At 40.2% G+C, this 24,425-nt stretch overlaps 1 protein-coding gene across 5 annotated transcripts in view; it reads left to right on the forward strand.

The window, feature by feature from the left end:
* FBXO42 (F-box protein 42) overlaps positions 1-24,425 on the forward strand; it is an 89,429-nt gene that overhangs the window by 59,365 nt on the left and 5,639 nt on the right. For 4 of the 5 annotated variants that reach the window (XM_082393663.1, XM_082393662.1, XM_082393661.1 and 1 more), the window contains 5 exons: positions 20,149-20,302; positions 21,127-21,237; positions 22,561-22,657; positions 23,139-23,195; positions 23,868-23,984. In XM_082393663.1, coding sequence (XP_082249789.1) covers positions 20,149-20,302; positions 21,127-21,237; positions 22,561-22,657; positions 23,139-23,195; positions 23,868-23,984 — 536 coding nt within the window. The remainder of the gene's footprint in view (positions 1-20,148; positions 20,303-21,126; positions 21,238-22,560; positions 22,658-23,138; positions 23,196-23,867; positions 23,985-24,425) is intronic. The other variant, XM_082393665.1, reaches the window with a different exon arrangement.

Raw genomic sequence — 24,425 nt, forward strand, 5'->3', positions numbered from 1 at the left:
CTCCCGTCTCCATATGCCATCACACTGAGATTAGGACTTCAACATATGAATTTTGGGAGGACAGAATTCAGTCCATAGCAGTTGGAATTAATGTGATTTGCCAATGAAACCTTGTCTTGCATTCCTTTTGAAATGATAGAAGGAGGGAACATCTGGAGGGAGTATGGTGGTGATGAGTGCTGGAATGACAGCTCTTACAGTTGAGAGAGACCTAGTACTTCTCCGACATTTTGGAGTTATGTGAGTTACCGCCTCCTCCCTTTTACATGAGGGTAGGTGACCCCTACCCTCATGGAGCTTACACTGTAATGGGGAAGAAAAAAAAACAGTTATGAAGGAAGTGAGGAATGAGATACAGAATAAGAGGGGGAGAGCTACTTTAAACAGAAGACGACCTTTTTTGCTGAAATATGAAAGATGCAGAGTGGAAGGAAGTGATAATGGCATATACAAAGAAGAGGACATATTGGAGGAACTGAAAACAGAGCTTTGTGGATGTAGCATAATGAGCAAGGGGTAGAGTGGCACAGATGGAGTTGAGGTATAGACGGGAGCCAAATCATTCACAGACCACAGTCTGTGAGATTTTGAGATTTTAAGCAAAGGAATATTATGATCCTATTTACATTTTAAGGAACACTTTTGCTGCTATTTAGGAAATGGATTAAAGAAGGCAAGAAAATAAAGCAGAGAGAACAGGTAGGAAGCTATCAGAATAGTACAGGTGAGAGACTGTGATGGCTTGGACTAGAGTCCTAACAGTGGAGATAAAGAGAAGTGAATGCATTTGAGCTGAATTTTTGTGTTGAAAATGATGGGACTTCTTGATGGATTGGATATGAGAGGGTGAGAGGGTCAGTCAAGGCTAACTTATGTTTCAGGTTTGTTCACTTAGGTAGGTAGTGGGGCCATTTGCTGAAATGGAGAAGAAACATTTGGAAGAGGTTTCTTTTTTTTTTTTTAACCTCTTTAAACATTTAAGTGGTGGTATCAAGTAATTAGTTGTTATGGGGAGTTTGGCATTTAAAATAGAGGGCTTGACTTCCCTTAAATGACAGTACAGTCCTTTTGCTTAGTTAATTCTTGTCTCATCCTTCATTTGTTCATTCAGCAAATATTTATGGATTGCCTACTCTGTGCCTGGTATTGTTTTAGATGCTGGGGATACATGACTGAATAAAACAGACAAAAAATCCTACTGGAGATTAAATTCAAATGAGGGAAGACATATTTAAAATGACAAGTACAGGGCTTCCCTGGTGGCGCAGTGGTTAAGAATCCGCCTGCCAACGCAGGGGACATGGGTTCGTGCCCTGGTCCAGGAGGATCCCACATGCCGCAGAGCAGCTAAGCCCGTGCGCCACAACTACTGAGCCCGTGTGCCACAACTACTGGAGCCCGTGTGCCCCAACTACTGAAGCCCGCACGCCTAGAGCCCGTGCTCCACAACAAGAGAAGCCACTGCAACGAGAAGCCACTGCAACGAGAAGCCCTTGCACCACAAAGGAGAGTAGCCCCCGCTTGCCGAAACTAGAGGAAGCCCGCGTGCAGCAACAAAGACCCAACGCAGCCAAAAGTAAATAAAAATAAAAATAAATAGATTTTAAAAATAAAATAAAGTGACAAGTACCTAATATAATATATTAGAATATGATTAATGCTATTGAAGCAAAACTATAGCATAGTAAAGGGGATGAGGAATAGGGGAGATTATAACTAGGGGGATCACTGAGGTAGACCTCATGGAGAAGGTGACATCAGAACAAAGACCTGATGGGTACAAGAAGTGAACCATGTGGATATCTAAGGAAAGAACATTCCAAAGAATAATAACATTCCAAAGAATAACCAGGGTTCAGAGGTGGGAGTATGCTTGGGACAGTCAAGGGATAATGAGAATCTTGTGTGGCTGGAACAGAGTGAACAAAGGAGACTATACTAGGAGAGGTTGGACAAATAATGGAGGAGAGGGTGTCCTACATATAAGGCTTTCTGGCTGTTATAAGGACTTCGTGGACTTTGTCATATTCTTTGAGTGAAATGGCTGATGATTTAGGTTGCTGAGAAGACTGTCAGATGGCAAGTGTAGAAGCGAGGAGATCAGTTAAGAAATGGTAGCAATAGTCTAGGCAAGAAATGATGGTGATTTGGACTAGGGGGTTAGCAGAAAGATAAAAATTGGATGCATTGGATAGAGCCCACGGTTTGGATATGGAGTGTGAAAGAGAAAGAGGAGTCAAGGATGGCTGTAAAGATTTTTAGCCTGGGCACTTGAAGGAATAGAGTTGCCATTCACTGAGATGAGTAAGACTGTGGGTAGCCAGGGTTGGCAAAGTGCAGGAGAGATGAGAGATTCAGTTTGAAGCATGTTAAGTTTGAAATGCACATTAGGACATCCAGGTAGAAAAAGGTATGTGTCTGGAGTTCAGGGGAGAAATGCAGGCTAGAGATTTTTGTCTAGATAGCCAAATGGGAGTCATGTAGATGGATTTAAAGCCGTGAGACTGGATGAGATTACCGAGGGAGTAAGTGAAGATAGAGAGGCTAAGTCTGGGAGACTCCACCATTTGGGAATCAGGGAGGAGGGGGAAATGGCAAAACACTAGAAAAAGAGCAAGGTGGGGGGCGGGTGGCGGTGGTATGAGAAAACCAGGGGAATGTGGCATCTTGGAAGCTACCGTACTTGCACGTGTTTCCAGAAGAAGAGGAAATAGTCAACCATGTCATATGCAGCTAAGAGGTCAAGTCATATAATGACTGAGAACTGACTTTGAATTTAATAAGAGTATTTTCAATGAGAGGTAAGGATGAAGCCTACTTGGAATGGTTTTAAGAGAATGGGAAGAGAGGAGTTGAAGATAGTAAGTATGAACAATATATTAATTTTTTTAAAGGAGTGTTACCATAAAGGAGAGCAGGGAAGTGAGGTGCTAAGTAGAGATGAATGTAGAATTGAGAGTTGTTGTTTTTTTTTTTTAAGATGGCAGATGCAGCATGTTTATTTGCTGATGGGAATGATCTTCTAGAGGGAGGAATTGATTTGGATCAAGAGGAAGAATTAATTGCTAGGACAGTGTCTTCAAATAGTGACAAAGGCAGAATCTACTATACAGGTGGAGGGCTTGACTGTGGATAGGAACATTGACCCTTTATCCAAAGGAACAAGAAGGAATATCAGGTTACGGATGCTGGTGGATGGGTAGATGTGGGAGCTGGTGGAAGTTCTCTACTGATTGCTTCACCACTCAGATAAAATAATTAAGAATGGAACAGAACAGAAGCCCTTGGGAATCCTGGCTGGTGATTATGAATGTACAGTTATATTCATTGTAGTCTTTGCCAGGCGGTTCTAGGAAGTTGAATGTTTCGACTTCCGGTATTGTACTAAGGTAACACCTTCACTCTTAGTCAGTTTTGTTTGACTCAGCCTGTGTTCACTTCCCAAAGCAAATGAGCAGTTCTTAGGACAGGTACTTCAAAAGACTAATGTTTGAACCACTCTTTCTAAAATACCCTTTATTCAAACCGAGGCTAATTTTGGCATCTGTTTAATATATAATGTCATAAGTCACAGCCTTTTTTAGTTACTTTAAATCAAGGTAGAAATTTTCAAGTAGAAATTTTTACATTTAATATTGGACTGTTGTTCTGATTTTTAAAACTTATTAAACATTAGCTCACACCCATTTACAAAAGGGGAACAAATTTCAGTTTTAAAACTCTCCAAAGTTATAAGAGTCTATAAATTTTGGGAGAGCCTATAAATGTTAGGTAAAGATTTAAAGCTTAGCCTGTCAACTCTAGTCCTGGAGCACAGTTGATTTTCCTACCACATTCTCCCCATAGAATCTTCTTCTAAGATTCTATAGAATCCTTCTAAGAGGTCCTTCATAGAATCCTTCTAAGAGGTCAAGTCACATAATGACTGAGAACTGACTTTGAATTTAATAAAAGAGTATTTTCAATGAGAGGTAAGGATGAAGCCTACTTGGAATGGTTTTAAGAGAATTTGAAAGGATTTTTAAAGGATTTTTTTTTTCCCCTTTCCAGTTTCTTCCCTTTTAGTCACGCGTGGAGTTCCAAGTGATGGGTTGTGGTTCAGGCCCTTTGTTTTAGAAAAACATATCAAGGTCCGAGATACACGTACTAGATGCCTGTTCTAATCTTGGCCTTGCTACTTCTGAGCTACTTGCTTTTGAAGTTAATCACGTCTGCATTTTCTGGGCCTCGATTTCCTTCACTGTATAAAGAGGAAAAGATAAGACCACTGTTCCTAAAACTACACAGCAAATCACCTGGGAAACTTACTAAAAATATAGATTCCTCAGCCTCATAACAGTCACTCACCTGTTCTCAAGGGATTGGGGATAGAGTGGTGGATCTGCATTTTAAAAAAAAATGTCCCAGTTGATTCTAAACCTAGCTAAATTTGGAAACCCTGGATCGCTGCGAAATCTTCTTGCTTTCTTATTGTGCAAACTGTGACCTCACTTTGTTGTCACAGTCTATTAGGTGGGTGTGTGCCAAACTGGACTCCCTAACTGTTGTTAAGAATGGCCGCTCTATGCTCTCTTAGCTGCTTCTTTATAGAACTAGCTACCTGTTACCCTAGTTAGGAATAGCCTACTTTCTGAGGAAATGATTATGGAGAAAGGTTTTGGGTGTTGGTTGCCCCAGACTCTTCATACATACTACCTAACTTTCAAACCAACCCAACTAGGTTGGCACTACTATTATCCCCATTTTGCAGGTGAGGAAACTGAAGCTCAGAGAATCACCTAATAATTTACCTAAGATCACACACCAATAAGTGACGGAGCAGTGATTGAAACGCAAGATTTTGTCTCTAAAGTCTGTGTTTTTTTCTACTATGACATGCTGTGAGTAGTTTTATTTTATTCTATAGTTTGCTAGTTTCACATGATCAATTTTACTTTTTAAATGGACTTTTAAATTTTAGAATAGAACAGAGTTCCCACAACCAGTTTTCCGTGTTGTTAACATCTAGTCATAATAGTACATTTATGACAATGAATGAACCAATATCGATACATTATTATTAACTAAAGTCCATACTTTATTCATGTTTCCTTATTTTTTTATTCTGATGTCCTTTTTCTGTTCCAAGATCTCATCCAGGACACATTACATTTAGTCTTCATGTCTCCTTAGGTTCCTCTTGGCTATGACAGTTTCCCAGACTTCCTTGTTTGTTGATCTTGACAGTTTTAGGGGTATTTTGTGGACTGTCATTCAGTTGTGGTTTGTCTGATGTTTTTCGTATGGTTGGACTAGAGTTATGGATTTGGGGGAAGAAGACCATAGTGGTATAGTGCCCTTTTCATCACATCCCATCAAGGGTACATACTGTCAACATGATTTATCACTGTTGATGTCAACCTTATCACCTGGCTGAGATAGTGTTTATTAGATTTCTCCACTATAATAATTATTCTTTTTTTTCCCCTCCTTTTAAAATTCTTTTTTAAAGTTTGTTTATTTTCCTGTGATTCTCTTTTCTTTATTTATAGTTGCCCCTTGGTCCTTGGCATTCAATTTGAGGGGGAATAACTAAGCTATCTGGCCATTACGTCTATCATCAGAGTCAGGAAAGAATGATGAGCAAAGGGTATGTCAGCAAAGAAACCTTTTCGCAGCTTAGAGAATTTTAAAATATCAACATGATTTGCCTTTTTAAATTTTTTGGTGGGAAGCAGGAGGATGCTGAAGACAGAATCTCTCTTTTATTATGACTTAACCCAATCAAGATCCTTCCAGCTATCCAGAGTCAGAAGCTCTGTTGGAAATAATTTTGTTTCCTTAGGACCATTCCCGAAGAGAAAAATCACATCTTACAAAATCACTGAGTAATCCTGCAGAAAGTCTACTTTTGGAGTCAGGGGCAGGAAAAAGAAAGAGTATTGGTCATATCAGATGTTTATAGGAAGGCCAGAATATCCTCAGAAGCTGAAAAGTGCTGGAACTATCCAGAAATAACTGCCCAGAGTGTCACTGTTTCTCGTCTGTGTAAATGATACCTTAAAAATGATACTCATAGGGTTCTTGGATCCATTGATGAAGCTTTCTGTTCTGTGTCTAGTGGAAAAGCTTACTCTTAGGTTTTCTACTGCCCTTTCCTGAGCCTGTGGTAATATCGCCCGGAAAGAAGGGAGTGTGGGACTGATACCTGGCACCAGGTATAACCAAAACAGCTGACAGAAAAATCTGTCCTGGAGAAGATCATCCAGTCCTTCCCTTGCCTTAGGTCCCAAATGTCAATGCTGACATTGAAATATCTGGATGTGGAATTTTTTTAGAATAAAATGTATTAGTGTACTTATAGGCATTAGATTCTGCTTTTTAACGTTGTTTTGCATCTAAACACTTCATACATTTTTTTTAAAAAATCACCACTATATGTAAATGTGTTCTGAGAATACCTGTCTATGGAGAAGGGGGAGAAATGGATGCTTATCAACTGGTAAATATTAGACTGTGTAGCAAGAGGACACTGTCGCATGCCTTTCAAATACACTTCAAGCTTCTCTTCTCTGTCTTAAAAGCAAATCATTGATCTCAGTGTTTTAACATTTTCTTTGTGAAGGAGAAGTCCCAATTCGTTCTTACTTACAGATCTTTTCTTGATTACCAGATGTATTGATTACCAAAATGTGTTAAAATCTGTCCTTAGTTTATCTCTTCCATGTTGGAAATTCTATATCCTTTAACTTTATTCATTTGGTCCAACTCATGAGCCTTTCCTGTCCTTTCTTAAAACCTTCTAATTTTTTTTTCTTACTTTAGATAGAAGTTCAGAGTGTCATTGAGAATAAGCAGTGACTTTCCTTAGAATTCTGAGCTTTCATATCTACACGTGTGTTCATGTCTGCCTACTATCTTGACAAGCAATTTTTGGTTGCTCTTGGATTCCTTGTGCAGTAAAACTCTCAGACCATCTAGTGTTTCTGTTTATTGTCAGGTATCCACATAATTCCCTACCCCACACCCCACCCCGGGCAAGAGCACGTCATGTTTTATGACCACAATAAACTTCATTTTGTATGATTTATTAATGTTGTGTCCTGAATGAAATTTTAGAAAGCTAGTCCTGTATGGGGGAACACAAAAGGTATTGTCCTTGTGTTATTTCTAACTTCTCCTTCCCCATGAATGACCCTGCTGGTTTCTAGTACACTCAGCAGTACAGTGTACCAACTCGTGCCCAGTGCACATTGTTTGGCTGTTTACAGTCCAGGATCAGGCCAGTTTCTCAAGTTTTCCAACTCTCTTAACCTTGAGGAGATTTTGTAAAGAATCTACAGGGTGCTCTTCCCAGGTGGGTGAGAGTTGTGTTTGGTCATTTATTAACTTAAAAATATCAGCCTGAATTCTGGAAAACTACTTTATCCTTTCAAAGCTCAGAAGCTACCTCTCATCTCTTCTTTGGGAGATGAACACTTGAACTATACTTTAATTGACTCTACTTATCAAACAAGTAGTACCCCTGATTATTTTCTCTTTTCCATAGTTCTCTTGAAAGTGATTATGGGCTATGGATTTTATATGTGGTTTGTTGGCTTTTACACTCTGTTCCTTTCTTGCTTTCTCTTCCCATTTTAGTAAGCTTTCTGAAGTCCCATTGCCCAGTCTTGAAATGTTTGTTGCTCTTTGATTTATATGTATATATGAGTTATAGAGTGGTTAGATATTAAATGAGGGATGTGTTCTTAAAGACCTCACATAATGAATTTTAATTCTGGCGACGGATTGCTGGTCTTTCTGTTTACTGGTGAGAGTAGTGGGTGATGCCATGTGACAACAGTGTAGCATGCTTTAACATTCGCTTTGGCATTAGCCAGTTTTTCTTTCTTAACAATGAATTTATTAAGACGGTGTACACATAGGAAAATGAACAAATCTTAAGTGTATAACTCAAAGACTTTTTTACATATGTATACAGCCATGTGATGATCACCTAGATCAAGATACAAAATACTGCTATCACTTCAGAAAGATCCCTTGTGCCCCTTTCCTGTCAGTACCACTCCCCACAGAGGTAACCACTGTTCTGACTTCCAAGAGATTTTTTTGAGATTCATCTTGGTTTTTTTTTAAGATTCATCCATGTGGTTGCATCTATCAGTGGTTTATTCCTCTTCATTGCTGTGAGTATTCCATAACATGAATATACCACTTTTTTTTTAACCCATTCTCCTGTTGATGGATACTTGGGTTATTTCCACTTTGAATATAGCTGCAGTCAACATTCTTACATAAATTTGTTTGTGGACATATGCACTCATTTCTTACTTAAGACCTACTTGTCAACTTTAAAGAATATTCTAGGGGGCTTCCCTGGTGGCGCAGTGGTTAAGAACCCGCTTGCCAATGCAGGGGACACGGGTTCGAGCCCTGGTCCGGGAGGATCCCACATGCCACGGAGCAACTAAGCCTGAGTGCCACAACAACTGAACCTGAGCTCTAGAGCCCACGAGCCACAACTACTGAGCCCGTGCACCACAACTACTGAAGCCCATGCGCCTGGAGCCCGTGCTCCGCAACAAGAGAAGCCACCGCAATGAGAAGCCTGCGCACCACAACAAAGAGGAGCCCCCGCCCGCCTCAACTAGAGAAAGCCCGCGCGCAGCAACAAAGACCCAATGCAGCCAAAAATAAATAAATAAATAAAAGAATATTCTGGACACACTAAGCACCCAGAGAGTTCTCTCCTCACTTAGTCTTGCTCTAAGTAGGAGGATATGATAATATAACTAAGTATTTTAGAGGTTTGAAGAGAAAAGACCACTCAGCTAGTAATTAAAGGTACACTCATTATTAGGGCCTCATGACCTAAAGTGATGGGAGGAAGGCTAGTTGGTGGTAGTACCATTAAGAGCATGGTTTTTGTGCCGAGCACACACAGGTTTGCATCTGATCTCTTCAGGCTAAGGTTGCTTAGTAACTGGATGACCTTAGACAGGTTGTTTAACATTTCATTTGCCTCACCTATAAGGTAGACACGGTAATACCTACATTTCATAGTTTTTGTTCAGATTATATACAATACATCTTTATACATATACTGAAGTCCTAGCTAAGGAGTTTAGAGAATAGTCATAAGTTATCCTCAAGTTCCCAAAGCTTGAAAAGTGCATTCATTCCTTTGTTTGTTCATTTTCATGCCTTTATTTATTGAGTATTTATGCCCAGTGCTGTTCTAAGTACTGCAGATATAGATGTGAACAAGCAGCAAGATCTATAAGACAATAAACAAATCAATACGAAGAAAATATAAGGAACTAAGAAGAAAATAACTGGTGGTGCAAGAAAGTAGATGGAGGTGTTTAAATAAGTTATAAAATGTATATAGAGCCAGGACTTATATGGATGGATAGGTTTTTAAAGGAAATATGATTTATGAGGAGAAAAGTAGTAAACTAATGAAATAGGATTCTGTTCACAATTTACCTTTTTTTTCTTTTTGGCCCCGCGGTGTGGCTTGCGGGATCCTAGTTCCCCAGCCAGGGATCTAACCCGGGCCCTGGCAGTGAAAGCGCCAAGTCCTAACCACTGGACTGCCACAGAATTCCTTGTTACAATTTATTTTGAAGACTAGTTGTTTTTATTAAGATTATGTGATTTTGCTTAAAATAACTGACATATTTGAATCTCCATTTTTTTGTTTTCATAGTAGGAAGGCACCCAGGGCCCAGATACCATGGCACTAATCGCTATGAGGAAGGCATAGGATGTTACTTAAGTGACTACTTTTAATTCTTTGTTGAGTTAGCTCCTTCCTGCTTCATGGACCCGTTCCTGGTTAATCTTCTTTATGAGTTGGTGATTTCTCCTTGTCTCCTCTAGCCCTATGCAATCCTGGAACAGCCTGGATCTGTGGTGGTCTCGGGAGATGTGAATGAGAGCAGAGCCAGTGGGTTCCCCTAGGAAAGGAAGGAATCCTTTCTGTTTATTTATAAAGTTCAGATCCTGGAATTTTTCCAGAATACATGCTTATCTAAGGTGGGTACACATTCTCTCCTGGTGGAGAGAAGAGTGGGGAAATTTGCATAGCACAAATCTGGGTAAACTTTAGTCCTCTAAGGAAGAGAATAAATAAGGTTTATACCATATTTCAGTTTAGTTCTCTCCTGCCTGACTAGGATTTTTCTGTTTTGTTACCAGGCCAGAAACTTTATGACTAGCAACATTGTTTTCACTTCTAAACAGAGCCACTTAAAAGGGCACCCCGGGGTGGGGGTGGGGGGCCCTCCCACCCTGAGAACTGCAATTAACAAATAACCAGATTAAACTCAGACTCTGGACCTCATCTCCTTCCCCAGAAATTGAATCAAAAGACTACTTAAAATGGTAACAAGGAACTGTTACTGGTTTTCATGTTGTTAGTTTTTAACTGATAAGTGCTGCCCTATTTATCAAGTGGTCTTTCATGTGGGTTTGTTTAGAAGTGAAAACAGTGCCAAAGGGGAATTTCTTTTTGTTCATGCCTATGGCCTATATAGTTATACAGGATCTAAAAGTTTCTCATGCCCATTACAAAAGTTCCTCTTGTTTTGGATGTTCTGTAAATGACCCAGGGAGTGATGTTTTTAAAGATATGGGTATAATTGTAATAATGAAAATGTGTGCCCTGAAGCCTGAGATCCAGACAAGCTTTGTCTAATATTAGTGAGTTGTTCTGATATCAACCAGTAACTTTCTGACCATGTTGCAACTGAGGAAAAAAATAGAAAAAGGAAAAAAAAAAAAAATTGGACTGTGAGGGGAACACCTAAAGAAGTGTTTGGCCTTTCCCCTGCTGAAAGGCACACTGACACCTCCAGGGTAGGTTGTGATTAACTGGAGCCCGGTCTCATCCCAGCCCACAAGGGGTCCATAACCATTCAGCTTCCTTGGATGGGTTCAGTTCTGCAAACATTTTCATGAGAAATAGTTCCTATTCTCTAGGATAATATAATAATATAATCTTATTGGGAGATTCTAAATGGATAGTTTCAGCAGTGTACTAAATGCTCAGATTGAGGTTAGATAAAGGATGTCCCTCTCCATTCACCCCTCCCTCCCCTAGGAGGGTCTTTAGCCCAGCATGGGAAGGAATGTGCTGGTCCTGAAGAAAGCCATGTCTAGAAGAACTTAGTTCTTTTGCATCCAGTACCATGTCCTTGGTGACTAACCTAAGTCCCTATTTTAGAATTAAAGAGCACAGCTGGCTAGAATCAAGTCTTGGAAAGCAGGAGTTTAGGGGTTCTGTAGTGACTTTGCCAAAGAATAACTTTATATTTATCTCCTACCTTTGTTCTTTAAAATAGGCATTATAGTTTTATATCTTCCCTGGGCATGTAAATAATTGAGGAGACTCAACATAATTATTATTGGCCACATTGAAGTTAAATTGGAAACATTTTCATTAGCTGAAGAGAAAGTGATATCTGTTCCAGATAGAACCTCTGTGGTCCTGGCTGCATACTTTGGAGACCATTCTGGATAGTTATTAGTCTTCAAGGTGTTTACAGTGCCCAAGACAGACTTTATACTCATGAATTGTGTTTTTCTCAGTTTTCCTTTTGTCTCCCCCTTCCTCAAATCATGAAACATGCTTTTCTTGTTCTGAATACAAAGTATTACCTATAAAATCAAACCAGTTTAGAGATGTAAGCAGTTAAATTATAACTCCAGTAGCTTTTCTTTAAAGGGTCTCTTCCTTCCTAAGTTATAAGTGCCAGCCTATCTTCTTGTGCCCTGTAGGTTTTCTGATTTCAGATGCTAATGTGGTGTTCTGGGAAATACCTCTCCAAATTATTCTTTTTGACCTCCGACTCTTGCTATCAAGGTCAGTCACTTCACACACTACCATAATGACAGCTCTGTCACACCAAGGGCTTGGTCCACTTCCCAAGACCCGGCTTGGGTCCTATCAGCAAAATTCATCTCCCCCTACTCCCTCCCCCCCCACCACACCAACTCAGGCTCCTCACTACCACAGAAAAGTACCCACTTTTGTACAGTATTCTGAGAAACACAAATAAAGGACAGTGTGTTCCTATTTCAAAAAAAAAAAAAAAAGGCCAGTTTTGTGTGGGATGGACAAGTGTACCTCATTTGGAGCTGCGAGTGAATGCTTTTCATTGGACCTACCCTGAGAAAGTGAGTGCGTGTGAAGAGTTGTTCATATGAGATGGAGAGTATGACCTGAAACCTCAGTCCCATTATTCATTCTTTAATGTCCCCTTTGGCATCATTACTACAAAATAAAATTATTTGAAAGCATCCAGGGAAAAGTTTTTGACTTCCAGTTAAGAAGCAATTTAGACCCCCTTTTTAAAAAAGCAAATCACACACCAAAGCATTCTGTAATTCCATGAGCGAAGTGGAGATTTTTTTGTCCAGTGCTTTTCTTCTGGATTAATTGGCATGCTAGTGAGTCTCCCATGGTAAAATTTTTCATGCTCATAGTTTTCTTGTTTTCAAACTTTACCTCTTATAGGTACCTAATTCCTAGTATTAGATCTTTCTATTTTCAGAGTCATGGAGAACTATTAGCAAGTCACTTGTGTTGCTGTAAATAAGGTGGTTTTTTTTTTTTTTTTTTTTTTTTTTTTTTATAAATTTATTTAGTTTTGGCTGTGTTGGGTCTTCGTTTCTGTGCGAGGGCTTTTTCTAGTTGTGGCAAGCGGGGGCCACTCTTCATCGCGGTGCGCGGGCCTCTCACTATCGCGGCTCTCTTGTTGCAGAGCACAGGCTCCAGACGCGCAGGCTCAGCAGTTGTGGCTCACGGGCCCAGTTGCTCCGCGGCACGTGGGATCTTCCCAGACCAGGGCTCGAACCCGTGTCCCCTGCATTGGCAGGCAGATTCTCAACCACTGCGCCACCAGGGAAGCCCGGTTTTTTTTTTTTTTTTTTAATTATTTATTTATTTATTTATTTTTGGCTGTGTTGGGTCTTCGTTTCTGTGCGAGGGCTTTCTCCAGTTGTGGCAAGCGGGGGCCACTCTTCATCGCGGTGCGCGGGCGTCTCACTATCGTGGCCTCTCTTGTTGCGGAGCACAGGCTCCAGACGCGCAGGCTCAGTAGTTGTGGCTCACGGGCCTAGTCGCTCCGCGGCATGTGGGATCTTCCCAGACCAGGGCTCGAACCCGTGTCCCCTGTGTCGGCAGGCAGATTCTCAGCCACTGCGCCACCAGGGAAGCCCCCTGTAAATAAGTCTTAAAGTGACTTGTCTGAAAGCAGTAGGTGGAACAATTTTTTTCCATTTATTTATTTTGCAGAGTGTAGGTTCAGTAACATGTAGATGAGGATGACCAAGGAAATATTTGTGTGTTGAAAATGTTAAGGTAGTTCCTTTCAGCACCCCTTTAATCAGAGCACTTGGCAGGGAAAACCCACTTTGGACTCATGTTCATATAGTCATAAACAGAGTGTATGCACAGAAAAAGTCTGGATAGATTCAATGTTAAGGAAAATCATATAAACTGGGGAAAAAGTCAAAAGGCTGACCACATGCCCTTTTAATGTCATCTTCGAGCATTTTCTAACAGGTTCACCCAAGGATTATTTAACTCTCTGCAACATGGTTCTCAAAGTCTAGTCCCCAAACATCAGCATCACCTGGGAACTTGTTAGAAATGCAACTTCATGGACCCTACCCCATACCTACTAAATAGGAAACTCAGAAATGGGTCCCAGCAATCTGTGTTGTAACAAGTCCTTCAGCTACTTCTGATACAACTGAAGTTTGAGAACTACAGCTCTAGGGGAATGGTAACTATGACATCTGAATAGTAAACCAATAATATTAATAAATAATGCTCACAGTATGGAGAAGTAAAAGTAACTTTTTAGTCATGCATAAAATACAGGCACCCCCAATTAGAATGGGTGCTTGTTTTATCTTGTATCAAACAATCACGCTTCTCTTCTAGTGCTAGGGTCTACGTGAGTAGACACTACAGTTGTGGGAAAGTGGCATAGAAACCAAACCAGAATTTGGCATCGCTTCACTGTTTTACCATCGTCTTTGCAAAAGTAAACGAGAATGCCTTGTAATTCTACCACTGTCTTTCATATGTGAAAATTTCTTCTGATTTCATAGGAATCTTGGGAAACATGTGAGCCAGTTAGCGATTTTAGGGAATGTTAGTTCTGTGTATAGGGTGCCTATCTGATTATCCAGTTTCCCACAGATGCCTTTTTGGCTTGTGTCTTGTTTTGAAACTTGCTCCATCGATCATATCTGCTGTGTGATTAGAGGCCTTTGGTGTTTGGGGAAAGAAGCCTGTGAGGATAACCATCAGCTCTGGGAGGAACGGGCTTAAGTAACATGTCTGTCCAAGTTTGACGTGGGCATATTTGGTCCTGTGGTGCTTGATGGGAACCGACTTGGGAGTGACACCCTTTCTAACTCCACTTCTGTGATACAATGATATTTAGACTGTCTAGAGCCCCAGTGACCTCATATTTTGAAGGCAGGCTGAGAAAGGTCCTAATGAGTAGAAAACCTTCATTTATAAGTTTTCTTTTCTTTTTTTTTTTAAAAAACCCACATTTTTTTAAAAATAAATTTATTTATTTATTTATTTATTTATTTATTTATTTATGGCTGCATTGGGTCTTCGTTTCTGTGCGAGGGCTTTCTCTTGTTGCGGCGAGTGGGGGCCACTCTTCATCGTGGTGCGCTGGCCTCTCACTATCGTGGCCTCTCTTGTTGTGGAGCACAGGCTCCAGTCGCGCAGGCTCAGTAATTGTGGCTCACGGGCCTAGTTGCTCCGCGGCATGTGGGATCTTCCCAGACCAGGGCTCGAACCCGTGTCCCCTGCATTGGCAGGCAGATTCTCAACCACTGCGCCACCAGGGAAACCCTATAAGTTTTCTTGAGGGAAAGGTATTTATTTCATCATTTATCACCATGATGATGATGGGCCTTTTAACTGTGGAAGGTCTTCTGTTGTCAGCCTGCCCTATACTGTACAAGATTTCCAGTGACTCATTCCCTCTCTAATGTCATAGGTGGGTGTGTTAAACAACTATGTGATATCATTCTAGCTACTGTATGGAAGGAATTGCTTGCACATAGGTGCAGTTCTTCAAAGTTTAGGACCTGATATTTTATCTAGGGATAGTCCATATAAAAGTTACTTTCCTTGCCCAATAATGTGTGGTCATTTTGTTTGTTTGTGTTTGTTTGTTTGTTTTTTAATAAAGTTTGTAAATACTACTCTTTAAATAGCTTGCTTTTCTTGGAACTTTAAAACAGCAAATAAAGGTATGTAATTTGAAAATGAGTTTTCTTGTTTTTCTAAGAATTCTGGTAAAGATATTGTTTGCTTTCCAGAACTTGGATAAATAGACTGTTTATTCTTTAAGATATAGAAATTGCCAAAATTCATTGACCTCTGCAGTCTCTGATCTCACCATAAATTTAATTCATTTCATTATTTCATTTGTGGACCTTGCATTAAGATAATTGGGAGGGGAATTGAAGACCCTTTGCTTTAAACAACTTCAAAATAGGAAATATGTAAATTTTAAAAATGATAAAATTAGGGGCTCTTGGCAAAGGCTTTACAATATTGATTTCTTCAAGTAACAAGAATTTTAAAGTATCCAATTTGCAACAAATAATGTAAGCATTACATGCATGATTGGGTCACAGAAAATTTGACACACCAGTATCTTTGACCTCTTGTCGCTGAACCAACTGTACAGAGGTTGTATGTTGAATTCTGTGCCCTCCCTCCCCCCTGCTTCATTTGTTCTTGTAGGGTAATTTTTCCCCCACTTTCCTTATAAATTGAGGTGGAGAAGCACAATTTAACTTTTCACTATGACTCTATATAGCTGTCAAGATAGTATGATGCTGAAATTGAAGCTTCCACATGTTACATAAAACAGACCTTGGAAATTTTGGATGAGGGGATTCTCCTACTTCTTTGGATAAGAAGTAGAGGGAAATTTTTTGGCTTTCTTAAAGGTCAAGATATTTGAGAAGTCATTTCGGAAAGCCCTTATTTAAGATAATCCTTAAGGATTGATTTATCATTGTCACTGGTCCCAGTTTATCTTTCTTTGGAGAGCCTGGAGAACAAATAAAGGGTCCTGTCTATATTAGAGGTAGAGTGTGACCCAGAGCCTTGTGGAGAAAAAGAGATCCTAAGAATAGCCTTCTGTTCAATTTACTTACCTCTCTGTCTGTTCTAGGTCTGTGGCTTTAATTAATTAAGATTTAGGTTGTAAATCAACTATATTTCAATTTAAAAAAATTTTTTTAGTACAAAGGAACTTAAAAAAAAAAGATTTAGGAAAGAACTTTTTCAGCTTTGAAACACTCAGACCTTTTGAGGTGCCTGACTTGTTTGTGGTAACTACTCAGAAGGAATGTATCTGTGTGCATGAAGAACAATCTAGAGAATGAGTATAAGCTATGCCTCGGTATTCTCATCTGTAAAATGGAAATAAAGGAACTTCCCTGGTGGTCCAGTGGTTAAGACTCCACACTTCCACTGCAGGGGGCACGGGTTTGATCCCTGGTCTGGGAACTTAGATCCCACGTGTTGTGTGGTACGGCCAAAAAAAAAAAAAAAAGAAAAACCAAACATAAAATGGAGGTAAAACTAGAGTTTTGGAAGGATTAAATTACTTAATACATGCAGAGTACTTAGAAATGTGCTTAGCATATAATAAATGCTCAGTAAATATTAGTCATTATCATTAGTAGCAGTAGTAATAGGTTTTTTTTTAAGTCTTTTAACTTTATTTTTTATTAATCAATTAATTTTTGTCTGCGTTGGGTCTTCGTTGCTGCACGCAGGCTTTCTCTAGTTGCAGCGAGTGGGGGCTACTCTTCATTGTGGTGCGTGGGCTTCTCATTGCAGTGGCTTCTCTTGTTGCAGAGCATGGGCTCTAGGCACACGGGCTCAGTAGTTGTGGCGCATGGGCTTAGTTGCTCTGCAGCATGTGGCAGCTCCCGGACCAGGGCTCGAACCCGTGTCCCCTGCATTGGCAGGCGAATTCTTAACCACTGTGCCACCAGGGAAGTCCCAGTAATAGTTTTAAGTAGCAGTAATTGTAATTTCTCTTAAAAGTCAATCAGGTCACCCATCCATCCCTACCACCTTCCCCATACCCTGTAAGCATAGGCATAGAATTTATAAAGTTAAAATCCTTTGTCTAAAGTAGTACTGTCTCTGTAATGATGGAAATGTTGTGTATCTGTACTTTGCAGTTCAGTAGTCACTAGCACGTGTGGCTAAGTGGTGACTGTGTTGGGCATGCAAGTCTAAAGTATAGTCTTTACTTGGGTTTGATTTTACATATTGTTATGTTTTACAAACACTCTTTTTGATTCTATGACTAGTTTTTCCCCTTAAGAGGTATGTATTCTTATACTACATTTGTAATCTCTTTACACCCAGCAGTGGTAAACATTGGTTTGCCTTGCCTCATAAAGTATTGGTAATTTATTTCAAAAGATATTATAGGAAATATATAGTACACATGAAAGAGCAAACCCTAACTAGTCTTATCATGTTAACCATTGGTTTTTGTTTCCAAATCATAATTCAGTATATTTGAGTTACCTTTGTGGGACTTGGGATGACCTCCCTTTCATATCATGTAGCATCAGTTACAGTTTCATTTCTATTGTACTTTCTTGAGCTAAATAGTTACTCTGCCAGGAATACTCTAATCATATTGTAGTAGTTAAATATGTCCACCAGTTCAGTTCTGTTCTCATAAACTTTGTGCCATGTAGAAAGCAGTACTTTCAGATGTCTGTGGCCAATTGACCTGGTATTAACGTCGTATTAATTTGCTTTAGCAATGATAATAACAATACCAGGCACTGTCCTAAATGCATTATGTGATTTAAGTCATTTAATTTTCACAACCACTCTTTTATATGGATATTCCTTGATCTATTTAAACACTGCAAATAAGCATCCTTGTATCTTTTCTTTTTTCATTTGCCCAGCTGTCTTGTTAGATTAATCCCTAGAAATGCAATTTCTGATTGAAAGCATATGCACTTAAACTCCTTTGATACAAACTGCTCATTTTAAGTTCAAAATCCTATTTTTGTTTGTTTCCATGTTTTGCTTATTGGGGGAACCTTGGTATGCTGCTTCACTTTTTTGTGGGGGGAGGGTGTGCCTCGCAGCTTGCGGGATCTTAGTTCTCCGACCAGGGATAGAACCTGGGCCCTCGGCAGTGAAAGCACGGAATCCTAACCACTGGACCGCCAGGGAATTCTCTGCTTCTTCACTTTATACACTCAATTTAAAAGCTGGGATTTCCAGTATCTCAAATTCAAATCCAAATTTTAGTCTGGAAAGTTTTTAAGCTACTACTCTGCTGAAGTCTGTTACATATTTTATTAGCTTTTTCCAGCTTTTTCACAGTACTTAGGAGTTCCAGAGTAGGGGCAAGAACTTGAAGCTTTGTTTGGTATTTCACAAATTAAATCATTTTGGGGTAACACTAGCATTTTAACTAGACTGTTGTATTAGTTAGGCTTTCTAGTTGGACTAGGAGGCTTCCTCCTAGGAGGGCAAAAGTTTTTAACCAGAAATCATGAGATTGTATGAAAGACAACATATCATGAGTAGCCCCCTTAGTCGTGATTCCTGTGAGATATGAGGATAGCAAGAACTGACTCATGGAATACTTCACCTAGTGTCTCAGCAAGAACCATTCCTAGAGAAGACTTGTTTCTGTGGTCAGATCCTGGTCTGGATTGATGTGTGTTCTATTAGAAAAGTATTCAAAATATCTGATGCTCACTGCATATTCTGAGTGCTGGTACCTTCCTAGTAAATCATGTTGTTACTCTTTTTTTTTTTTTTAACCACACTACGCGGCTTGTGGGATCTTAGTTCCCTGACCAGGAGTTAAACCCAGGCCCTCAGCAATGAGAGCACAGAGTCCTAACCAGTAGACTGCCAGGGAATTTCCTCATGTTGTTACTCTTAAGTTGCATCCCAGGGAAGACAGTCCTCTTCTCCACCTTCTCAACCTCAGGACTGTGTAATCGACACCATTAAAGCAGTCTGAGCAGGGCTTTTCAAACTGTGTTCCCATATGCCTTGCAGAAGGGGGAGGCCAAGTTATCCACTTAAATTGGAGCACCTCAACAGCTATCGTGTTAATCTACTGCTGGGATTCTTTCTGCTTAAGATTTCCTTTGAAAAATAGATCTTATAGCTTTAACAACAACAAAAATTATTTTTAATATACCAGTATTAGTAAATACTGGATGAGACAAATTACTTTGGTCTTGAGCAAACTAAAGGTGGCAGGTAGAGTAAGGGATTGGGAGAAATAGCTATTGTTTCAAAGACAAGAAGCTCTGAAAAATGATGCTCCTGTGGGACATTTGTTAGCCGTAAAGTTTTCCAGCATAAGCCAGATTTCTATTGTTTTGAAATTTGGTCATCATAGCTCAGAGGTCCAGCCTGGAGGGCCTTAGTAGCCACTCTTGGCTGCAGTTTCATTGGAATGCTTTCATATCAAGCCTTGAAAATCTGCTTCCATTGTGCTAGTGAGTCCCATAGCTAGGGTCCCAAAGGTCACTATGTTAACATTTGACTTATAGGACAAATGAGAACTGCATTCTGCCTCCTTTTTTTTTTTTTTTTTTTAACCTATGTTTGTTAGCAGTTATTTTTAAGTTGTATCTAGCCTCTATATATACTCCTCCCCGGATCCTTTACATGCTTTCCTTTGTGATCTCTGTTAAGCTTATTGAAGGGACGGACAGGAGAGTCAACATTTATTGAGTACCTGCTATGTGCCCGGCACTGTGCTAGGTGCTTTGAATATACTGTTTAATACTCAAAACAACCTTATGAGATATATACTCTCATCCCTAATTTCAGGTGAGCAAACTAAGCCTGAGAGAGACTAAGTAACTTTCCTCTAATTCAGGTTTCTTTACTTCAGTTATAAAAGACGTATAAATTGGTGATGGTTTTCTCTCAGACCTGCAAACCCAGTTTTGTCTCCTCCTCTCCTTTATGCTTTGTAGTATTGGTTCCTGTTTTGCCACTCTTCCAGGAAAAGGTGATCTATAGACAGCCTACTTATGGCTTTTTGTGAGGCCCTGAATCCTAACCATGCTGTTATTGACTTCTCCCAGGGTCCTATCCTTCCCCCAAAGCTGGCGCGACTCTGGTTGTATACAAGGACCTGCTGGTGCTGTTTGGTGGTTGGACACGGCCAAGCCCTTACCCCCTACACCAACCAGAGAGGTTCTTTGATGAAATACATACTTACTCACCCTCTAAAAACTGGTAAGCCACAAAGATAAGATCCATCCTTTCAATCTGGAGTAGAAGATTTAAAATGTTTGGATTCCTTATCTTTTTTTGTGTGTCCAGGAATCTCTTTGAGAATTTGATGAAAGCTTTGGACTCTTTTCCCAGAAAAACAAAATTTTTACATATGCACAGATTTTGCCTGCAGTTTCAGAGGGTTTACAGGACCCCTTAAAACTTGAAGTTAAGAACGCTTATTCCAAAGAGAAAATGCAGAAGACATTTATTCCTCTTCCAAGAAAAATGAATGAGACAGTTGAAGAATAGAGAGCTCTTCAGCTTTGGCTACTGATTCCCCAGAAGTGCTATGGATCCAGATGATTCTTTACTCCCTGCTTTGTCCCCAAGACTGACTCCCAGTTGTTTTACAAACTTGTCTTTTTTAAATGACAGTAACCTCTGTTCCTTGTAATGGACTACTTATACTTAGTACAGGGCTCTTGGCAGCCGCTACTGATCAGATCAGGCCTCTAGGAAGAAATAGCAGGTGGTGTTCCTTCAGCAAACTAGGCCGAAGCAGCTAAGGAACCATAATGGAATCCCTTGTCATTGTTTTCTCATCACTCTACCTCCAAGCCATACACATTGAGAAGTTGAAAGTGTACGTAACGTTAGCAGATTCGTAGAAAAGGCACAAATACCTTGTGCCATCCTCCATTTGTTATCCTGACAGTTTCTCTACTGAAGGTGATAGGATTGTCATTTTAAATGGATGCCTGCTTACTGTTTTCCACCTTAAACACATAAGACCAGAAGCAGAGGGGCTGACTTCTTGGCTTCCTCCTGTCTTTCTATATTAGGTGGAACTGCATTGTGACAACCCATGGCCCACCTCCCATGGCTGGCCATTCTTCTTGTGTGATAGACGATAAAATGATTGTCTTTGGTGGCTCCCTAGGATCCCGGCAAATGTAAGTATATTTGGTTTGCTCGCTATCAACCTGAACGTAAATACTCCTGGAAAAGTAAACTAGGTCAGAAAAGTAAACTAGTCAGGGTCAGTATTCCTGAACATGGTTCTAATTAATCCAAATAATTATCTCACGCCCTAGTATTCCATTTTCTGATTCTAGTCATAGACCAATAAGTTGAAAAACTCGCTCCATAGAATCAGGGCTATGTAGAATCTCTGTTTTGTTTGGTATGTGGTTCAATTCAGTGGGATCCGGTTCTGATGGGGCCTCCACCTTGTCTGTTTCTACCTGTGCCTACAGAAGGCCACCCTCCAAGAAGCAGAGTACTTTTCCTTTTCTCCTTTATGGCCCAGCTCGTAACCCTTGGGGCTTTAGAGAAGGAGAGAGGTAGATTGACAGGACAGGTGGAAATGGTTCACTCTCCAAATAGGATGGATTGAGGGAATGGGTAGGAGCAAGAAAACTGTGTCAAGCCTGACATCCTCTGTGAGGCCACAGAGGCCACAACTGGCCAGCTCAGGCCAGACCCAGAGCAGTCTGTCTGAATCACTAGGTATCTGCTTTGGCATTAGGAGCAGTAGTGGTCATTTCCCCTGTGCTTTGAAATGGAAGTTGATGAGCCGTCAGCAATAAAACCATTCCAGATCCAACCCTGTTCCCCCTTAGGGTACCTTCCATCTTCTTATTTTAAAACAGTGTGGAGTAGACAATGTGAGCTCTACCCTCCAGATGAGAGGGTTTAGGGCTTTAGGTATTGGAGCTCTTACTCCTGTGTTCCTATGTGTGAAAAAATGACCATAGAGAGAGGACCGTAAAATAGAGACTGCCACTTAGGAGTCTGTCCTTGCCATACTGGTCCCTTGAGGGTTGGAGATGCCAATTTGTCCTTGATAAAACTGCAGCTTTCATTAGCCATGGTGAAATTACCTTTTGTAGCCAAAGTCAGTAAATCTTTATCTCCTGGACAATGATGGAACTGCCTTTTGAATAATTTTTTTCTCTTCCTTGTGGGTTTTGCCTTTGAAAGACTATATCATGACTAGTATCTATTTCCTGCTATCACCAATTAATTAACTCTTACTTTAGGTATTATTGTTTGGCTACAGACATGACTCAAATGAGGCCTTATGGGTCAATGGAAAGAGCAAAGGTTTGAAGGTCTCCTTTCCAGGGAAAGGAGGGGAAGAAAAATATAGTTGAGTGCTAACTATGAGCATGGCACTTTTGGGGGGCATCCTTATGAATGTAACTTCATTTATATCAGTTCTTGTGGTCCCTGAGAGCTCCCAACTGCTTCATTCTTTTGTCCTTGTCTTATAGGAGCAACGATGTCTGGGTCCTTGACCTCGAGCAGTGGGCGTGGTCCAAGCCGAACATCTCCGGCCCTAGTCCTCATCCTCGAGGTGGCCAATCTCAGGTGCTCAGAAATTAAAATAACTATTCAGCAAACACTGTAGCATCTTTCAGTTAGGACAGGAGAGGGAGGAGGGAGTCAGGTAAGATGCCAACATACATAAGCCAAAGAGAATTTATCATTCTTTTTTGCTGGTATTTATTTTTCAACTTCTAATGGGTTATAATTATTTTTGTTGGCTTTATATTATGCCTCTCCTGAAAGCATTTACTTTGCTTTTTTATTTTTCAAGAGAACCCTGCATTTTATGTGGTTGGCACTCTCGTGTTAATAATATTTGATCAACAAAGAATCCATTCAGGTGAATCATCAGTAATTTGTTTACAAGGATCAGAATTGACATGGTTTGGGTAATGGAGATCTTATGGTAAATAGAATACTCTCATTTGGGAGCTGAGTAGACTATTTTCATTTACCACTGAAGTATAGGAGGTCAGATGCCTGTGTCTTTGTAGGTTTATTTTAAATTTCTTCCTCTCCCCAGATTGTCATAGATGATGCAACTATTTTAATCCTTGGAGGGTGTGGCGGTCCCAATGCTGTGAGTATTGCTGGTATGGTGTTCCCATGCACATGCTGCTAAGTATTCAAAACTTGCTTCCCCTGTCTCGTCTTGTAAAAGTGTACAAGGCCATTTCTGTAGCATTTTTATTTAGAAAATACCTTTTCCACTTTGGGTATGTAGCCTTTGTATTTTCTGGCCTTTTTCTTCACTCTCTTTTTGCAGGGGGAAGCTTTTCATCAGAGACATTCGTCTATTGAATATTAATATCTAAAGTCTTCCTAACTCCCACTTAGTCTTTGGGCTATAAGGTTTGCTGCTGTCATTTTTTCTAGGACGGGTGGGACAGAAAAGCAGGTGGATAATGGCCAGAGTTCACATGGAATTTATTTAAGAATGCAGATTCAGACATTTTGGATATGTATTATCTACCCTTTCCATCAGTGTACACACACACAGATACACACACATAAAACGACAGACAAAATTCAAAACCACTTAAAATTGATTCATGGGGTCACAAGTACAATTTCATGTGCCAGACCAGTGGTAATATATGAATGAAGGAATGGCTAGAGATTTTGCTATTCTTTCTGAAGAATTCACGCACTCTATGACAGACAGCACAACTTTGAGATTCCAGCTCTGTGTGTGTATGTGTTTTGTAACATGTACCACACCTGAGTCCTGTTGTTGGTGCTTCTCTTACAGCTGTTCAAGGATGCTTGGTTGTTGCACATGCACTCAGGTCCCTGGGCCTGGCAACCACTCAAGGTAGAAAATGAAGACCATGGGGCCCCAGAACTGTGGTGCCATCCAGCTTGCCGAGTAAGTAGGGAACTGACAGGCCAGCAGAAGGAGAGGTCCTAAACTCTAAAGCCAGATTAACTCATCAGATTTCCAAGCAACTTTGTATGGAAATTGAAAACCCCTTGATGTCACAAAAGAGGTGGACATTGACCATAGCTTTTTGGGTATTTCTCACATACATGAGCCACTAGATGGAAAAACTTAACATGGGCCCCACTTATCCTTTAAGCCCCAGCTTTAAGCATCTCTTTGTCTCTAAAACTTGCCCCAGGGTCCCCCAAACAAATACTTGATTCCTTCCTCCACTCTACCCCTATTCTGTAGCGATAATTCAAATGGTAGCACATGTCTCCCTGTAGCAACAAATTGTTCCCATGTCTATCCCCACATCTAGCCTAGAGGGCAGACTGCATTCTTTTCATCTCTACATCTCAGGTACCTACAAAACACGTGGCACAT

The sequence above is a fragment of the Balaenoptera borealis genome (genome assembly GCF_965194805.1).
Source record: "Balaenoptera borealis genome assembly, chromosome: 1".
In the NCBI taxonomy this organism is placed as follows: domain Eukaryota; kingdom Metazoa; phylum Chordata; class Mammalia; order Artiodactyla; family Balaenopteridae; genus Balaenoptera; species Balaenoptera borealis.